At 35.3% G+C, this 17220-nt stretch overlaps 1 protein-coding gene across 33 annotated transcripts in view; it reads left to right on the top strand.

The window, feature by feature from the left end:
- Window positions 1-17220, top strand: part of NRXN1 (neurexin 1) — a gene marked incomplete at its 5' end in the record, with an annotated part of 1133428 nt that overhangs the window by 493936 nt on the left and 622272 nt on the right. For all 33 annotated transcript variants that reach the window (XM_082852240.1, XM_082852238.1, XM_082852224.1 and 30 more), the window contains one exon: window positions 6683-7121. In XM_082852240.1, the coding sequence (XP_082708366.1) occupies window positions 6683-7121 (439 nt within the window). The remainder of the gene's footprint in view (window positions 1-6682; window positions 7122-17220) is intronic.

Genomic DNA, 17220 nt, shown 5'->3' with positions numbered 1-17220 from the left:
TTCTAATTTCTGAAATTATTAAATATTTGTATTTAATATATAAATATATTTGTGTTTAATATACATGTGTTTAACGTATATAAATATATGCCTGTTTATATTTTGGTGTGTATATGGTATATATACATATGTATTGTCTACTTATCTATCTAGAGATGTACAATCTATTCTAATTTATGTGTATATTTTTTTTCTGAACATTAGTGATAGCAGGTTTGACATGTATTACATTTAAACACATTTATATTGGGAAATGTGTAAACTCTGTGTGTGTATGTGTCTGTGTCCACATATAGTTTACACATACATATATAGCAAATATTCAAGAGAAATTAAACTGGTGTATTCTCAGTGGTCCCTATTTTATTGGACTGAGCATGTGCACAGGGAAGTGATTAAAATTGCATTTTCTTCAGTACCTTACCTAACAAGTACTTACCTGATTAAATTAAAAGTGTGGGGTTTGAAAAATCATTTCAAAATAATAAATAAGTTAATGTTAGGGATGAAAGTTGTGATGCAGTTTATGTCCTTTTCCCAGCTGCTTCTTATCTAGGTCATGGCAAAACAAATGCCATTACTTCCTACTTGCCTGAGTGGTCCTTATACTGTTCACTTACTGGCTAACTCTTGGTTGTATTTTGAAATGAGCACACTGCTTTAAGTAGATGGTGCATGGACAGATCACAGATAGGAAAAAAGAAGAATTAAATTTGGATATTTGAAATATTCTGACTTTTTCTTAATAGAATAAAAGCATTAAGTGCATTTAAAACAAATAAAAAGTAAAACTAAAACAGTCTCCTTCAATTAATTCTTAAACCTCCTGGACTTTTAGAATATAGTCTGTCCTCCCTATCTGTGGGTTCTGCATCCACAGATCTAACCAACCAAGAATGGAAAATACTCAGGGAAAAAAAATACCAGAAAGTTCCAAAAAGCAAAACTTGAATTTGCCATGCACTGGCAACTTTTTGCATAGCATTTACGTTGTATCAGGTATTACAAGTAATCTAGAGATGATTTAAAGTATATGGGAGGATGTATGTAAGTTATATGCAAATACTATGCCATTTTATATGAGACTTGAGCACCTGCGGATTTTGATATGGGGTAAAGTGGGAGTGTCCTGCCACAGACACCGAGGGAGGACGGTGCGTCTACATATGTATACATGTTTGTATATATAATATCCTAAATGACATACCTGTTTAAAACGACATTATAGTCCTAGAAACAGAGAAATAAGCCCCTCTGCCTAAACTGGGCTTGAAAAGATGTTTTAATCAATAGTCACATGAAAAAATTCCTCTGCTTAATTGTGATATTTGATTCATTTAGAGAGATTTTAATCAGGACAAATGGAAAGAAAATACTGTTGTTTTTTTTTGGAACAGTCCATGTAATTTATAACAGGGTCATTCTTTTGCATGGTGGCAAATAGCTGTTTGATTGTGAATCTCCTACTTAGCAACTGTTATCAAAAACTCAGTGAAATTTCCTGCTGAGACAAAGACAAAGTTTGAAGTTAATGTCATTAGATATTCAAAAGGAGTATTAGGCACGGTCATGATGAAAGACATTCAGTGATCTCTGTACACATGTACTGATAAAATAGGATAATGTTACCTATTTCCTAGGTTGCTCGTGAGGAATAAACATATAATACGTGTAAGTATCTTGTAACATAGCCTGGCAGAAAGTAAACCCTCCATACATCGGAATTGATTCTTCTTGAAGTGTTGGGGTGGGTAGTTGTTGTTCGATGACATAAAACCCCTCTCACGAGTGAAAGTGAAACTCTCGGGATCACCAGCTTCCTGTATATATTTTCTGGCTGAGAAACCTCATCTGCAAAGAAAGCCTTCACTGTACTTCAAACTACAATAGGGCTATCAGAATAAAAAAGAAAGTCCTAATCTGCTTTGATCTCTTTGATCCTACTGTTTGCAGCTCTATTAATTACTTTAATACACTGACCAATCATCTACCATGTGCCTTGTTAGCTGTTACCCTTGTTACAACATTTAGATTGTACAACTCCATTAAGTCACTGTAAGAATGATAATATTGTTATTCATAATGATAACAGCCGCATTAATAAGAGCAACTACTATTTACTTGAGTGCTTACTCTGTGCCAGGTCCTGTTCTTAGCACTTTAACTGAACTATTATTCATTTTTTTACAATAACCCTAATGTGGTAGATATTATTATCCCAATTTACAGATAATACTGAGCCTTTTGCAAGGTTGAAGGACTTCCACAAAGTCACAGGATGGCAGGAGGGTGAGCTGGAGTTCTCTCTGAAAGCTGACTTGAGAACCAGATTCTTAGGTCTCACTTGTGATTGCTTCCAAGAATGAGAGAGAAAACCAAGACTCAGATTAAAAGGAGCCACTCATGTTTTCTCAGGGAGGGTCATGGCAGAGTCAAGATCTCTGCAGAGAACTCGGACTCTGACTTCAGGGATTATTTTACCACCCCTCCTACTCTCATAGTTAACATATGAAAAGTCTTGATCAATGCCTGTTATTTAATTAAATTAATTCAAGAGCCCCATTAAGGCTTCTAAGCGAAAACATATTGATAACAACAACAACAAAGGTCATGATCTGAGTGGCAGATATTTTCCTACTGATCTGCTTATTTCACACATACTTACCTCCTGTGGAAAGAGATTTATCTATCAGCCACCAGTTCTTCAATACCATCTGTACAAACCTTAGATAGATAGAATCCTTGAGGCATGTCTGTGTACCTGAAGATGAGGTGAACATTCTCTTTGCTGGAATACGAGTTTCAATACATCTCAGAATAGGGAACGATATCCTGGCATCAAAACCACAACTGGAAAAAGCCAGATAAAGAGAAGGAGCAATAGGGCATCTTTTACCTCTTCTCCAAATCACAGAGATTGAGGGGAAAAAAGCTCAAGGATTTATGGATTTGACATGCCTTTCCTTTTTAGATGTCTGTTTTAGAAATTAAGAAACCGAGACAGAGAGAGGTTAGGCAGCCTGACTTAGGTAAAAGCTTTGTGATTAAACTAAGTCTGTATCCAGACTACCAAACTTCTGTTCTTTAGCCTACTTACTCCCCCTGCCTTTTTAGGACTATTATCAAGATCAAATAAAATACTCAGTGACTGTTTACCTCAGATTTCCAGCCTGGGCATATAAAAACACAAACATACTACTCCTTTTCTTGCCCATTTAAGTGTGAGTGACATTTTGAAAATTCTAACAAATGTTGGAAGAAAGGGAAAAGGTCATCATAGCAATGTGTGGAAATTGTATGGCAGCTAAAAGACAACAAACAAAACCCAGCAAATAAATAACAAAAAAACCCAAGACCCCTTTTATGTTTCTATACCTTTGGGATTTATGATATAATTTCATGAAGCAGAGAAGTGAAATTCAACATTTTGAATTACTCTTCAAAGAAACTGAAAATCAGTATCCACAAGGAAATATTGATTCCATAAAAAGATCCAAACAGTGTGCAATAATATCACCAATTGTTAAGATGATAAAGTGTAAGGAGATTTGTTGAAAGTTGAAACTATTAAATAAATTACAATTTTTAACATAAATAAGAAAAAATATATGAATAATTATATATGATTGAAAACCATATTATCTCAGAAAGAAGCAAAAAAAAAGATTTGAAGTGCTTACTGGCTACTCCTTGTTATTATAATTGAACTATATTCAGGTCATATTAAGAGTAAGTCTAACTTTAGAAAAGTAGAGTGATTATGAAATCTGGGTCAGCTGAAGTAGTTGTGTAGCTCTGAGAGCTCTCAGCCTGCCTATCCAATATTGCCTTTCTGTCTTCTAGAGTTGCCTTTCAAAGAATACAAAATAAGAAACAAAACCACACTGTGCTTCTCCTCAAGATAGTTCTTCTATGAAAATTATTCTACCCCTGGAGAATTTTAAATCAGGTGTTTTTACTCTAAAAGTAGTTTACACCCCAAAAAATGAGTTTGAAGGTGATAGGTCAACTTGCCATTTGTACATAAGTTTCTACACTTTCCTAGAGAAATTAGCTAAAAATTATAGCTAGGTTATGAGATGGGTCCACAAGATTGCATTCTGTTATATTTTAACTGTATTTGTAAATATTGTTATTAATAGTAGTCTATAATCTGGGAACTGGGTTAAAAAAAAGTGAAGAAAGAATGTTATTCAACTCTCAGCAAGTATTTATTGGGTGTCCGCTCTGTGCCAGGTACTGATCTTGTTGTAAGGTTTTTGCCTGCATAAAGCATAAATTCTAGTGGAGATTCATACTCCCTTTTTGGGGTGAGGGGGTGGTGCATGGCTCACCCTAAGTATTGTGATCTAGGGAATCCTCACGTTTCTTCTCCATCTCCCTGAACCTCACTGAATCACCAGGGAATCCAATTCACTCATGAGATTATAAATCCCTCACTGAAATTCTCACCTACAATTGCCCTAGCCCTACATGTTTTCAACGTTTTGGTAGCTGATGTGGGACTCATGAGGCAATATATCCTGCCTTATATCTACTTGCTCATGTCAGAAACATCCAATTCCATTGCTGTGGTTCTATTTCATGGTGATGTGTTAGCATTGATCAGCATTACCATCTGCATCGTTTGGGTCAGAAAATACTCATTCCTGATCAATATCTATGTCAAAGGAATATCCATATATTAAAATATAAATCACCAGGAAAAAATGAAAACAAATATGCAGGTTTAGGTAGCTCGAAAATCATGGTGAGAGGGTATAAAACTTGGAAAATCATCCATGAAAAGCATTTTATCCACTACTGAAGATTCCCAAAGAAAGGCAATCCTAAATCAACTTTCACAAGGCTTAATAGCTCTTTCTCTTTTCTAGGAAGTATGTTTAAGAATTAATCTAATTCCTTTTTGTTATTGCTTGAGTTCATTTTCCCTTCTTTTGTTGTCAATAGATGCTTGTTAAATCTTTATACATATTTGTTCAAAGAATAAGGGATATGGTATTCTTTATAATAATCCTTCTTCAAGATAAAGGTAAACTGAAACACCAGGACTAGCATTGAAAAGATGTGATTTATTTAGTTGGCATAAATCATGTAAAAAAACACCAATTATATGAGTGTGCTTAATTTCTAAACATTTTCTCATAATGGATTAATTTAGAACTAATATATCTGTGTCTCCTAGATGATAATAAAGAGATGATGATATTTATTATCATGCAGTTTGATGTAGTTGATGTTTATTAAAATCTTACAATGTGCTTGGCATTGGATTGTTTGCCATGTAGATTTTCTCACATGCATTTTCTTCTGTAATCATTATAACCATCCTGTAAAGTATTATGTCTCTATAAACAAAGCTCAGAGATCATACAGTTATGTAGTGCTAGAGCTGGAATTTGAGCTCAGGGAGTCTGATACTGGAGCTTGCACTCTTAATCACTCTAAAAAATAAAGTATCCATTACCAAATCCTATCAGGAAATTAATCAGCCACACTATTGGCTCGATTGGTCATGGGTTTGGAAGAAATAACAGCTGTCTTGACCTGGTTAACTTGATACCCCTAATCAGATACAGGCTTATTTTTTTCTGTTATGCAAGTATATTTTTATACATGGATAAATGAATTTAGAAACTGACAGTGTTGGCTGCTGTGAAATTTCGAGTGCCTTTGTAAAAGAATTTAGATAGTTATCTGGACATAGATAACTAATTTATTCTTAAGTCTGTATGACATATCTTTTGGAAATGTAATTATCCATGGTATGGATTTTGTAGGGAAAGGGTATGAATCTCTATGTTGAAATAGCTATGGATTTATTAAGGTGATGTGATAGCAGATGCATGATGTTGTGAGCCCTGCCAGTGGATTTGTCCAAAGTGCTATTTGGAGTCCCCCAAAAGCCCTAGGACTATTAACAAGCAATGAGAACTACCCAGCCACCTTAGATGAAGTGCCTTTGGAAATGAGGGTACAGGACAAACTTTGTTCCACATTTGTATACATTAAAAGTGAAATGGGACATTAGTAATATAGATCGAATGGATTTAGGATAAACACCAAGTTCCAGAGTTAACTAACATTATTCAAACAGTTACTAAGGCAGGGCAGGGCAAGAGAGAGCTTCTGTATCTTAGTCATATTTTATGATTTTCTGAGAAAATTCAGGATGTTTTTTACCTCAACTTGTGATTATTTTACAAAGTTAATATGCACCATGGATATATAGACCATAGAAGAGATCCTGTATTTTAGGTTACTGGTATACAAAAGTATCTAATTTCAAATATTTTAGTGATGGCAAAACTGAAAAACCTCAGTCCTTATATTTAATAAACAAAGCATAATAGCCAACTAACAAAAGCAAACGGTTCTATACATGCTTGGAATAATGAAAGTTCTGTGCAGATTTATTCAAGTTATTTGAGTTAACTACAGGTACTTTGTGTATGTGTGTGTGTGTGTGTGTACACATTACTTGAATGAAATTAGATTAGAATAGTTATGTTCAATAAATTGATACCTGGATTTTATTTGGCTGAAAAATTTGTCTTATACATCCAAAGGCACTAAACATTGTATGTCTTTTCATAATCTACTTGGAAATTACGTGAACTGATGACAAGTTCGAAACATTAAAATATGGGCCCAGTTTCTCACTGCTATCCTCTGCCTACAGGTTGTGTATAAAAATAATGATGTAAGGCTGGAATTATCTCGACTTGCCAAGCAAGGAGACCCGAAGATGAAGATTCATGGAGTGGTGGCCTTTAAATGTGAGAATGTTGCAACTTTGGACCCAATCACCTTTGAAACCCCAGAATCTTTCGTCTCTTTGCCTAAATGGAATGCAAAGAAAACAGGCTCCATATCGTTTGATTTCCGCACGACAGAGCCCAATGGCCTCATCTTATTTAGTCATGGCAAACCACGGCACCAAAAAGATGCCAAGCACCCCCAGATGATAAAGGTTGACTTCTTCGCTATTGAGATGCTGGATGGCCACCTCTACCTCCTCCTAGACATGGGGTCAGGCACAATCAAAATCAAAGCCCTGCAGAAGAAGGTGAATGATGGAGAATGGTATCACGTGGACTTCCAAAGAGACGGACGGTCAGGTAATGTATCATTTTTTATGCTGTTTATCTGCTGGAACACCACTCCTAAGGAATGAAAACCAAGACATATTGAAGAGTTCTTGCATTTCTGTCTTTAGGGTAGAGGAAATTGTTATTATTTCTGTTTCACATCGTAAAAGAATCAGAAGGAGCTAATTAATCATCATAGTTGGGCATCAAACCCCAAATGCTCAAATGGCTTCTAGAATAGCTTCTTAAATGAACATTAAATGGATAATCAAGTGCCAAATCTTGCAAGAAATTTTATCTTGAATTTGAAAATGACAAAATTCAGTGTTCTTGTGTTCCCAATTATCTCTTGTCTCATTGGATGTTTGGAGGTGCTTGAAGTGGCAAATATAAAATATGAAAAAAATTTCAATGATTCATATATAAAATCCTTAGTTTAATACAGTACACTTTTTTTTAATCCAAGGTGGGTCTATGGTATCAAAAACACTTTAATCAATACAGTAGGATTTCAAGGATGCAGGCAAAACTCCGCTGCCTTCCAAATAGCTTCCCTTTCTGGTGAAAGAGGTTTGGAATTCCACCAACAGGAATTCATTTCTCCGGCTTCCTTTCGCTGCACGTTTCTTTTTTCTGGAGTCGTGCATGTGAGGTGGGGGAAGGAGAGGATGTTTGTAGTGAAGACCTGAATAGATAACGTTTACTTGCTCTGAAATGTGGAAGTAGATTAGGGGGCTTAGCGAGTTCCCCCAGCCTGTTTCTGCCAGAGTTAGCAGTTAATTTGCTACTTAAGAACCTTCAGACAGAAGACTTAAAAGGAGGATGGGAACATGGACTAATCTTGTGTTTTGAAATATTAACTTATGGATGTTATCACTTGACTTGAAATACATCTAGAATAAAATTTTGAAAATGACTTTTAAGAATATATATAATTTTAGTCAGACTTTATAGCAGTTTAATTAAGTGGATATCTTTTGGAAGTTCAGAGGGGCAAAAAATACTACACTTAAGATTAATGAGGTATTTTCTAACTATATGAAGAAATACATGGTTAATGTCAAAATTTTAGTAAATGCAAAATGATATAAAAAGGAAAATAAAACCATTCATTATTCATTTGATAATGATGATTTATACCTGGATATTTCTTGCCAGTCTTAAGTGGTGGTGCAATTAATTAGTTTCCTAAGTTCCTTGGATGACCTATTACAATAAGGATCAGATAAATACCTTAATCCTTAAGCCGAGGAAAATCTACTTTTGCTGTTTGAGCTCTTTAATGCATCCAAATAACCAAAAGTTTATTAACTGCCCTGTTTATTCCCTCATTGGAAAAGGCCAGAGCAGAAAATATCAACTTTAATTTACAAAGTTCAATGCTGGATGGGAAAAAGAAAGAGATGCCTTAAAAAAGTGTTATTTGCAGTAAGAAAGAAGATAAACAAAATGTGGGATTTTTGTCAGAATCCAATGGAAAGATTTAGTATGCTTGGTTGTGTTTTGATGGTAAAGTACTTTTATTTGATTATGATTTCAGATTAGTGAATTGGAACAAACAGTATAAAAACCAATGCTCATTCATTAAACCAAGTTCTGCCTTTACTAAATTGAAAAAAAAAAGAGAGCTCCTTATGTTGGCCTAGCTCAAGGGAGCTTAATGTAATTTTAATAACTGCAGCTGTTAATATTTTATGTATAGTATTTTAATTAAGTTCTGTATTTGCACACTGCATTGGTTTGGTATAAAGTAGCTTTTTAAAGATTGAATGAATAACTATACTAGCTTTTATTTTACTTAAAGGATATTTCTGAGTTAGGCTTGGTGAAATACTAAGATTTATTGCTCAGTTAAAAGTAAGAAACATAGAATTTCAAGAAATAGTTTCATCCATTTTTCACATCAGTTATATTCAGAGGCTATATGAACATTACTCTTACTATAATGTGGGAAACAACGTTTATATGACAAGAGGGCAATGTGGGCTGATTTCTGACTCATAGACAATGAAGGTCATTATCTATTGATTTGCCTGGGATCCCCCTTAGCTGAATATTTAAAAACATTTAATGAGCCGTGTTATCTCCATTATTAAAGTAGAGGGAGCCCAGTAAGAGTTATTCCTTCTCTTATTGACCATACTAAAGTAAATAGGACTAAAAGCCATGGTCATTAATTTGATGCTAATAAATTTTGGCTGTCTTATCAGAGACAGTGTTAAAACTGTATTTGGTAGACAGACTGAATTTTTGATATTCCCCACTTTATAAGGGGAACCCCTGTATGACAGGGACTATATTCTTTATGTTTATATCCCAGTGCTTTCTTAGGCAATAACAGTTGCTCAATACATATTTGGTGTGAGAAAAAATAAAGAATAAAAACGTGAATGGCTCAGTGCCAACCCACCCCAATATTCTAAAAATAGTAACATCATCATTACTCTTGAAGAATAATAGCACTCTTTTAGTTGTAAATACAACTTTTTAAAGAATTATATTACTTCCCGAAAGCAGTTTAAACAATATAGGATAATAGGTGCTGTCCTTCCTTTATGAATACAGTTCCATCCTCCAAACCCAGATGTCCAAAAAAAACTGCGGTGAGGAAGTTAAACAATTGTTAGAGAACTGTGATAAACCTCGTACAAAAATGACAACCTTGTATGAGAACAGGACTGCTATTCCTGCTTGTTCCTGAGCTCCCTGTATCATTTAGCAAACACGTAGGTAGAAGGAACATTAATCCTGAGGGAAAGCATTCACTTCTTGCTGAGGGCTGGGATAGGCATGCTACTGAGGAGGACGATAGTCACTCAGGATGTCCACCTTTCTGGTTACCTGCCCTTCTGTCCTTTGTTCACTAAAAGGTGGGTACCTGAGCCCTTTGTTTGATAAGAAATATTGTCTTCATCTGAATACTTTTCCAGAGCTTCATTTTCAGCACAATTAATTGTATTGGGTTATATGTCCCTTCTTCCATCCTGTGACGTGGGGAAAGAAAAAAGCACTTTCCCAAACTTTGACTACTACTGTTTGGTCTCAGTCTTTCCGGACAGTGTAGTTTCTTCCGTGGCCAGCTTAGTCTATGACTGGGGCCGTGGGAGGCTAAGTGGACTAAGCCACAAGTGGTATTTTCAGATCCTGCGCTAAATTGGCAAAGGAGGAACCATACCAAGTGCCAGCCTGATTTTGTGGATCAGAGTGTATGGTTTGAGTGCCACAAAAAGTGGATATGCTCCGTAGATGGTATAGCTACTTAACAGAGCCAAACCCCTAAGTTACTGAGTTAATAAATATGATTGACGGGGCTCATGACTCTGCAAACTTTGCAGGACGTGCAAATGAACATTTTCTTACCAACCCCTCCTCCCTTTCCAGGGTTCCCCTTTGCCTCTCTTTTGCTCCCAAACTCAACACAAGACAGCTTCCCAGGTATTTAACTAAAGCATGAATTGTGCTAAAATTAGGAGGAGGTTAATGACTGTTTTCTTGGGCATGGATATTGTTTAAATTTGTGTTAAGCTATTTGGCTGAGTCAAGGGTATCCTCTCAAGTATTTTTACAGCAAACTACCAGTCTTTTTTTTTTTTTTTTTTTTTTTTGCAAACCATCATTACACATTGAAATCAAAGAGAAAACTCATTATTCTTGTCAAATTCTACTTGTGTACAGCAGGGTATAGCAGATTGTATCAGCAGTTATTCATGGGTAAGCCCACATTTAACAGCTAAGAAGCCATTGAGATTTGAATTGAAGTCATAGAGTTCCAGTTTAAGAACTAGAAATTACAGAGGGAAAAGCAAAAGGCTCTCTCCCAAGTACATAATTAGAGGTTTATAGTAATCACTGTTTGATGTGAACAGCACTTTCTAGCTATCTATTACCAGCACTGATTTCTGTGTATACCATTCATGAATCTCCACTCTTACGCATTTCTACTTGAATGACCATTAGACGATTTTTCCATTTAGGCCTTGATTTGAATTGGCCCTCTGATTATAAACATTCCTCCCTTGCTTCTACCTAGTGGCCTGTTGCAGACATTTGAAATAACATTAAGTAAATGTATAATGCTTTATTTTGTACCCATGTCCATAAACCATTACCCATCCACGGTAAGACTAAAATACCTTATCAATAATTTATCAATTATTTGACTATACTAATGACTAGATGGAGTCAATTTTGCATAAAGTTATTTTACATTTTATTAACTTGATCCTTATATTTATTTATTTATTCTGAATGTGTTTTAAAAGAAGATAGTCATCTGTTGCCTTCCCCTCCCGTTTAAAACATTTTCAGTTTTACATATTTTCCTCTAGTTTTTTAACATGTAAGTATATTTTATATAGTCACAATTGAAGTACAAACTTACTTTTTCAGACTATTTGGTTAATATGATGTCATAAACTCTTTTTTACTCAGAAGTACCCAAGTAACAAAAATTATTCTCTGTGAGTTGTGAAAAGAGCATCTAAGAATCAGAGCAGAGCTTTGCACAGGCACCTTAACCAGGCTTGCAGGGTTGTAGGACTCAAATGTATTACCATATACAGTGTCTGTGGAAAAGAAAGTCACAGAGACAAACATTGGCAGTACCCAGCTAAGCACTGCCCAAGGGACTTGACTACTTCACCCCCGCTACAGAGATAGAGGCAGGTCATCTTAATTGAGATGGGGGCGGGGGTGTCAGAACATCCTAGGCTAATGTTATTAAAGCTCCCATCATAAATGAATAAATACACATTTGGATTATAAATTGACCTCCCTAAAGAAACATTCCATATCCTGTGACAGTTAATTTCTCATGGAGAATTAATAACTTGGCCTTCTTATTTTATACATTGGTCTTATGGGCTTGGTAAATATCAAACTCTGAGAGGTGGAACCTCTCTCTCTAAATTCACTAAATCTCCTTTCCAGGCCCACCCAGCCAAGGGGCAGACCCTGGACTAGGGTGTCGGGTGCATCCTCAAGAAATAGGCATTTAGCTGACCACACCAGCCGCAGTGGCCGGTACTGTGGAGTGCGGCGTGGAAATCTGGGGAATTTCTGCAAAATAGTAGTTTAACTGCTGCAAAACACATCACTTGATTGATATTTACAACTTCCCAGCATTGTCTATGATCATTTTTAAAACTCATAGGTATACATGTATTGCTACGAGTATGTGTGTTTGTACATGTGCCTGTGCTTAATTCATGGCGTGTCTGTAACGTATAAATATGTGCTGTTGGTGAAAATGTTCAGGCAGTTCAAAAAGTACACAAGTGAAAAGTTTTCCTTTGCCACACACTCCCCTAACCAATTCACTCCCACCTCCGTAGGTAAAATAATTTGCTGTTGAAAAATTCCCAGATATTTTCCTATGCACCAGCATATCTGTAAATATAATTACACGTATAAAATAAATGTAGAGCTTCTTTTTTACATAAACAAGATCACTCTTCACGAATTATTGGGTGACTTAAAAAAATACTGAGAACTTTTTCTATGCCATTCTTTGTAGTGACATCAGATATCCCTAGTTTGAATATATCAATATTAACTTAATCATTCCTCTATTGACGGACATTTAACTTTTGAAAAAATTTCACTGTTCTAAGCTAATTTATAATGAAAGTCTTCATATTATATCTTTATGCATATTGGTCAGAGTTTCTGTAGGATAGATTCTGGGAATTGGAATTGCTGGATTAATTGCATTTTTAATTTTAAAGATAATGACAGGTTATTTTACTAACGGACTGTTTCAGTCTACACTCTTATCTGCAGTATATGAGTTACCCTTTTCTCCTCTCTCTTGGCCTTTATTAAATAATATCAAACTTTTAAATTTTGCTCCAAGATTTATTTTGTCATATATCTGTTTAATTTCTGAAATTCCCAGCTCACAGTAATCCAAGTAAGCAAGAAACACATAGTAATAAGCAGAAAACAGAATATTAAGATTGTTTTTTGTTTTGTTTTCAAGCAAAGTTTATTCATGACATGAAATTGTTTTTAAAAAGACCGAGAAAACTAAAAGGAAAGAAAGAGTAAAGAAAAAGAAAGTAAGGAAGGAAGAAAACTATCCATTCATAATCTCACTACTCCAAAACTCCCATTATTAATATTTTGTCTTTTTTTTTACTATCTATTTATGGGACTTATGTATTTTGCATTTTGCATCATACCCTGCAATCAGTGCTTCATTCTGCTTTTATCACTTATATTATGCCTTTTTACTGAGTTTGGATTTGTTAATAGAATAATAAATTTATAAGTTTGTGGAATCTTATTCTCTTCTGCAATGAGAGGTGAAACAGAATTGTAGATAGATACAATTTATAACTAAAATTATTTTAAGCAGTAATTTCAAAAATTTTTACTCACTGAAGAACTTTAGTGACCATCCAGTCAAGTCCTTTATTTTGCGTAAGAGCCACATTGAGGCCTAATGAATCTATTATCTGGCTGAGCTCCTCAGCTAGTTAGTTGCAAAGCTAGAACATGAAAATTGGTTTCCTTAGACCAGGCAAAATCATTTCCTATTACAGCACACTATCTTCTACCCCCTCATTTCCCAATCACTTAAACTTTTGCAGTAATTTAAAACTTGAAACCAAATTAACTTATTTTAATTCTCACCTTTTGCTTCACGTTTCTTTGCACTCCATAAACTAATCTTCTGGAAATAGAATAGCCAAGAAAAACTGGAGGAGAAAAAGGGTAGAGGCTAACAATTTATAAATACCAGATCAAATCATGAAGCTGATTTCTATTTTTATAACTAAGAACTGTTTTCAACAGTTTTCCCCCTTTTATGTATACTTTTACATAAAATGTGAATTTATATTATTTATGCTTATGAATATTCTTAAATAAATATTACCTTATCTATTTATCACTTTTGTTTTACCTTGCACATGCCATGAAAACAACTAGGTTTAAATGTTAAGTTAATGTGATTTCTACATTAAGATGATAAAAGTCCTATGTACACAAATATATTTATTTTTAGCTGAAATTTCATTTCTTTAAAAGCAAAATAGCACAGCAGGGTGCTTCAGATTCTTCAATACTGAAGCATGAAACACTGATCCAAGTAAGTTCCCAAATATGACTACCATCTACAAGTTATAATAGCTCAGATATAGCAATGTTTTACATAAAATATTTGTTTAGTTTGCCAGAAACTTCACGTATAATTATAGTGGAAGAAGGTAAAATGTGTAAAATAATCAAGCTATGCCAAAGAGAACACATCAATATTTGCAGTTCCTGGAAAAAAGATAGAGGGATAAACCAATAATATACTCAGATTTTTGTTTTCTCTTAAATATTTATTTACATGTAGTCATACCCCAAACTTTGGAAAATGCTTATTTTCTGTTGATATATACAGCTGTGGCAACTACTCATCTTTAATGATCAATGAATAAGGTTTAAATAGTCATTTCATGTTTTCTTGGTAACCACTGCCTTCATAACTCGATTATAATGAAATAGGCACTTGAGAACCTTAATATTGAAATTTCAGTGTCCTATGTAAGTGTTAAATTGATTTAAATGGATTCAGTGATTCCATGATGAGTCCTTTGCTTAGGTGAAAATGTCCTTTGATTTCATGTCAAGAATAAAATCATTAAGGAATTAGGGATTCAAATCCCTTACCAGAAATATTAGTATTTCAGGATATTTGCACATGTGTAGGCTAAAATATCAATCTCTATTTGAGTTTGACTAAGTAATAAAATATAATTATTATTTCAAATAAATTTTTACTCTTTGAATCTTCAAAATATAAAAATAATCATTTCTGTTCCCACTCAAGTTCTGCCCTTTCCCTTTTTTGCCATCCCTTTTATAAAGATTTTCTAACATATAAGTGAATTGGCAAAGCATCTAGAGCATACGTGTAGCTGATTTTTGGTCATGGTTGTTCCATTCTATTATGTTTGTTTGCAGAATATTACAGTCAATAGTATCTAATACATGCGTTTGCTCATTGAGACTCCATACCTTGAATCTGGGGCCAAATTAATGAGCTAATTCCTCTTGAAGTTGAAGTTAGGATTATATTTCTTTTGCTTCCTCTCCCACCTTTTCGTGGCTTCTTCTTCCCATGAGAACTTTAAAACCGTCTCTCAAAGGGATGAAAAGGAGCTATGAGAAAAGCAACCTTATCCTTTATGATAGTACCCTCTCAGTGTTTTTTGAACTATAGGTTACAGCCTGCTAGTTGGTTCTGAAATCAGGTTGGTGGGTCATGTCTAGCATTTGTATTAATAAACTTATCTAATAAGAAAACATTATTTGAGTGCCTCAGAGGTAGTAGAGTTAAATACTTTCCTGTTAAACGGTTATTTCAGTGTGTGTGTGTATGTGTATGTGTGTGCATGTGTGTGTATATGTATGTGTGTGCACTGGGCTACATGTAAACCACATGAAACCTGTGGATTAACTTCAGGTGTTGTGATCAGAAAGCTCTAATCTAATCACAAAGTTACAGTGAATATCTTACCCTGGCCACAACGAGCACATTCATAGAGACATATCTGAACTTAGATACTTCGTTCAGAGCAGTCACTAACGCACCATAAATAAAAACTACAAGACCTAGTCACCCCATTCTGTCAGACAAACTCTTAATCGATGAGTATCTGAAACACTGGGCAGCAGATTTGCCCCGAGAGTATAGGCACACTGAATATGGAAACTCCAGAGTGTACCGAGCTCTGCAAACTATGCAGCGGACACAGAGTTGAGTGTTATGCAAGCCACCGGATGCCCTCGTCTCAGGAATCCTCCAAGTATCCTTAGTGTCAGAATTATAACACCACAAATAAGGACAAGACAGTTTTTCCAAGTGTTTTCCCCTCCCTGAGCTAAATCAAGCTTGTTCCATGAATAAAAAGGCATATGGGAAAAATTGCATATTTTAAAGATATATCCCCACTCTTGTGAAACTTTGTCATTGTTCACTTGCTCTGTGTCTCCTAGCTGTTGTCTCTGAATGTGACGTATTCATTTCTAGGAAGTCTTCTTGAACTAATTGGAAAACAGGAGCTGGCATCTCTCTCTCTTTTTTCTTAAAAACCTAAAAGTCACTGTGTTCATTGCATACAACACTTTGCTTTCCACATTTTTTTTTTTAATGTCCACCTTACCTTTTGTCATTAACACTTAACTCTTTCTCATCATTTTCTAACTTACATTAGCTGCTGCAGAGGTTAGGGATCATCTCAACTCACTTCTTAGGGCATTTTGAACAGTTAAAAATGCGTGTAATGAAATTCTATTTAGAAAAGTATCACCATTCTCTCTCAAAATTATATATTTAATTTCCCCTAAATGATTTTTAAAATATTTTTCTAAGTGGGATTTTCCGGTTCCTGTATGTTCCTAAATGAATTTTCTTCTAGACACTTGCACAAATGTGAACAGTAAAAACAAGCACTTTGTCATTTTCCCCTTTTGCTGCCTCCTTCCAAAATCCTTATTATACCCCCCTCTTTGGAAGGCCAAAATAGCAATACCTTTGAGTGTTTCTCCCCTAGGAGCTTTTTCCATTTCTTTCTGTGGAAGTCTAGAGAGACAAATGTCTCCTTAATGACTTGGCCGGCGCATGGTCTCCGTCAGCGGCTTCCATGCCCTTCTCCCTCACAAAGACAGATCCCATTACACTGCCCATATCGAGGAGCACCCCTCTGCTGGGATTTGGGAGTCTCCTGGGAACAATGCAGGGCCTGGCAGCCCTGTCTGCTTAGATGCACGTTTCATGTTCACCACAGGCCATAGTTCCATTTGGAGTGGGCCTTCGCTAGTTGGCGAAAGAACTAAAATGCATCTTCCTATCCACCCTCTACACACACTACCCTTTCCCTTCCCTTTCTGTCTCTACCTCTGTACCCCATCTTCTGTCTTCAGGCCTCTCCCATGTTGTCTGCACTCTAAATCCCTGAGGCTTCTAACCCACTTTCTCTTGTTAGACTCTACGTCCCTAGTCTGCTTTATAGTCTAGACCTGAGAAAGAAATCTGGGATAATCTGGAAATGGGTCAGTGTGGTGTCCTTTTTGGGTATCATGTTTGCATTTTTACAAAGATCTTTCTGAAGGTAGAATATTAGTGGAATTTTGA

The sequence above is a fragment of the Leucopleurus acutus genome, assembly GCF_964270905.1.
Source record: "Leucopleurus acutus genome assembly, chromosome: 12".
Lineage (NCBI taxonomy): Eukaryota > Metazoa > Chordata > Mammalia > Artiodactyla > Delphinidae > Leucopleurus > Leucopleurus acutus.
Note: the sequence above shows the minus strand (reverse complement) of the source record. Positions and strands in the feature narration are given on the sequence as shown.